Here is a 3663-nt window from a genome sequence, read left to right as displayed (position 1 = left end):
ACGTCCAAACTAACTGCCAGGGCCTCACCCTTGCCCTCGATTGCATCCGACCATCTATGCGTTAGGTACGCAAGAAGATCACCAGCTGAGCTGAGCTGAGCTGACCACCATTTATAATATTAGTAAGAAGTAAGATAGTAAGATTAACGATGTATTTTCGTTGCTTTAAAAAATCACATTTCTTTTAAATTTCGGCTCACTGACGACATTTTCGCATTTGTTTCCGATAATCACAGTATGATTCTGCGCTAAACAATTTACGTCCGATAGCTAGTTCTAAAAAATAGCGTACTAGTTATAATAGAAATAAAAATATTATCATGAAAAGTTTGAGAGTATTGTATTATTCGTAAAACATTGGTAAGTTAATTTATTGAAATGGCTATAGAGGATAAGCTACAATTTTTTTTAAACAAGAACACTAAGAAGTATTGTAAAAGGATTTTTACCCGCAATTCTCCCATCTTGATGGTCCTGAGTTAATTGTAGAGGAGTTTGTGCCACTTCCATTTTTTTTAATACAGTCCTCACTTACAACTTTTTTTTTCTTTTTTTTTTACTCCATAATCCAATGTTAAAATAAAAATGAACTTTTCTGTTAAAAATATCACTATATAAGTAAATAATCTAATAATATGTACCACATTAATAAAATTATTATTATAGTTTACAATTTATTTTATTATAAGTATTATTAGGTAAATTTTTTTAATGTAAATTATTAAGTACCTATTTATTAATAGCAATTATTTATATTGAAATGTTTATAACTAATAAATATTATTATATTTAAGTTATAATTTTTAAATCAAACCGAAATATTACCGTGATAAAGAACCTAATAACAAAGAATAAAATAATCAAAGACTATTTCTGTCAATGACACTTGAAGTTTATTTTTTTTTCAGCGGAGTACGAGTCGCGCGCGTTCAGCCACCGCCGGGGCACTTTTGACGCGGCCTCGCTCGAGCTTACGAAGGCGGGGCGGCTCCGCCCCGTCGCTTTTCGCATTCTGACTCTAGCGTAGCGTACCTCTACAGTTCTACACTTCGGACTATTCAACCACATAGTCGATATTGGCTTATTTGATCCAACGTTTGGCTAACTTTTATTAAACAAAAGCTTTTTAGTATTCCCCTTGAATTATCTAGTAATATTAGAAGGGTGTAATTTAATTTGGACTAACGAGACTGAAAAAAATAACTAAACTTTTTTTGTGATTTTAAAAATATATGATATAATAAACTTTTTAAATTGAGTTACAAAAAAATTAAAAGTAAAGCCCTTGTTAATGTTTAAACTAGAAAATAATTTATAATAAATCTATACTATTATTACAAGAAGAGATTTGTATTTTGTTTGTATTTGATTCACGTAAAAACTACTGGGCCGATTTTAGAAATTCTTACACCATTAGAAAGGTAAATAAACTGTAAGTAAAAAGGCTATATTTTTAATAGCATGCGGACGAAGTTGCGAGCAACAGCTAGTTAGAAATAAACAGACGCCTCAAAAGTTTGGCAAACATTAAGCGTAGTGAGTATACAGTTGGCCAAACATATAAGGGGTTGACGCCAACCCCCTTCCGAAGGGGGGTGAGTTCGATTTTGGGTCAGCTGTTAAGCGTCCGTTTTAAGCTTTAATTTGTGGCATCACGGCCGGCGCCGGCTACCCATTTAGAATAATGACGCCGTATATTCCGAAAAACGAAATTGAACGGATATTGGTCTTTTTCAATTAGCGTAAAAGGTTATATCGGCTTTATAATTTACGTTATAATTGTTTTTAAAATATAAGTTCGGAAAACTACGTAACTATTTAGCATACGTTTATTGCTTTAAACGTTGGTCTATCTCAATCTCTCTTTTGCAGTTTCAAAAAGGCAATTTATAACAAACTAGCTGTTCGCGTGCGGTTTCATCAGTATGAAATTATAATTTTATTGTTTGCATTTGACAAATTCAAATTTCAAATGTCAAAATACCAATTACCTTACTATGGCAATCTTGCTTCCTTGATGTTGGCAGCAACTTATGGTGTCTTTCCCACATTAGGGTTTTTATCCAAAATGTTTACCCCTAAGTTTAATGGCGTGGAAACTAGCCTAAAGCATGACGTAAGTGTAGGGCTTTTTATTAAAAAAAATAATTATTCAAAAATATGCTGTAATTGCTTTCATCTTAAGCAACAAAGAAGTGTATGTTTACGCTTTATTATAATAGTATAGATTAAGATGTGTAATTAAATATCACAATCATCATTTACAAAATAACATATAACTTTGTGTGAATATCAGTAACCTATATATTTTGCTGTATTAAAAAGTATATTATGTTTATGGTCGAAGTTAGCGAAAAAGGTTACAACGTAGGTAAATAGGCACAAGAAAAGTGTTCGGTGCTTTATTATTACAATGACATTTGATATTTCGTCCAATAAGAATGGGGAAAGCAACGCAGGGCGTGGCGAATTATATTTCACGAGTGCCATCAAACAGGAAAAGTCAACAGTTTTCCCGCGCGTTTGTTGTCCAATCAGGAGTCACGGACTGACATTGACGTTAGGTATTTTATAACGCACCGATGCAATGAAAACATAGAAGAGGTAAGGGTTTTTTTCGAGTTTTTTTAAAAAACGCTATTAATGTTTCCAATTCTTTGTTTGATTTACAACCATAAAATGATGTTTAAAAAAACTTATTTAATTTCGAATAAAATATGTTTTAAATCTACAATCATTAAAAGGCTTTGTTAAATAAGAAAAATAATTTCTAGCGTAAAGCTTACAAGTTACATAAAATAACCTTAAATGTAAGTAGTTTAAATATTATATATACAAAACTATTAAATTTGTAGAGACAATCAATAAATATTCGAAACCTCGCATGGAACCCTAAAAACTATCCACAAGTCAATCGCCAAACTCCGCGCCGTGAAATGTACTTCAACCCCCATCCCTCATCCCCATACCCAACCCACGCTTCACCCCCATTTGCCCCCGAATTACAGCAACCCCTAAACCGCAGTCTTCAGTGACAGTTCAATAAAGCAAAGCGACCAATCGTGGCAAACGTCGCCCGGTATAAGCCAATAGGATTAACGGTACATTCGACCCTCTCACACTCTTACGAAAACTAATTAGGCTGTCCCTTTCTCTCTCGAAGCCGACGTATTCTTGATTCGATTGCGATTGATTTCTTCGTGCCAGGGTTTTTTTCTTTTTACATTTTTTAACGTTCCGCCTCACGTAGATTCGGGAGTCTAATTTATTAGCGGGAAATCACAATTGGAACTGATTTTATTATTTTCTATTTGAACTTATGGTACTAAAATGATTCGTGCATCAGTGATAATTTGTAGATTGCAAATAATATAATTTCATAGTGTACCTATTTAGACAGATCTTATAGCATCTCGTTTAGTTGTATAACAGAGGGCTTATCACGAATTTTAGTGAGAAAGTTATCGTATCGTTATCGATAAAATTTATATTGGATTTGTGCAGCGCCCCTACCGAACGAAACGTACACCAATAAGTCCAATACAATTATGTCGATAATGTTAGGAATCCGTCACGCTAATTTTTGTGATAAACCCTCAGTAGTCTCGCGCCGATCACTAATTTCTACATTTATTGCATAAAATCACATCAATATTACTAAAA

General features: G+C 33.2%; 1 protein-coding gene across 1 annotated transcript in view; it reads right to left on the bottom strand.

Moving 5' to 3' along the window:
• Positions 1-538, bottom strand: part of LOC106103808 (photoreceptor-specific nuclear receptor) — a 27804-nt gene extending 27266 nt beyond the window's left edge. Inside the window, exon 1 of the mRNA XM_013283697.1 lies at positions 450-538. Within this exon, the coding sequence (XP_013139151.1) occupies positions 450-510 (61 nt within the window). The 5' untranslated portion in view covers positions 511-538. The remainder of the gene's footprint in view (positions 1-449) is intronic.
• Between the last annotated feature and the right edge of the window lie 3125 nt (positions 539-3663).

The sequence above is a fragment of the Papilio polytes genome, unplaced genomic scaffold (genome assembly GCF_000836215.1).
Source record: "Papilio polytes unplaced genomic scaffold, Ppol_1.0 DF824270.1, whole genome shotgun sequence".
NCBI lineage: Eukaryota > Metazoa > Arthropoda > Insecta > Lepidoptera > Papilionidae > Papilio > Papilio polytes.
The sequence above is the reverse complement of the archived record's forward strand: the minus strand, read 5'-3'. Positions and strand labels throughout refer to the sequence as shown.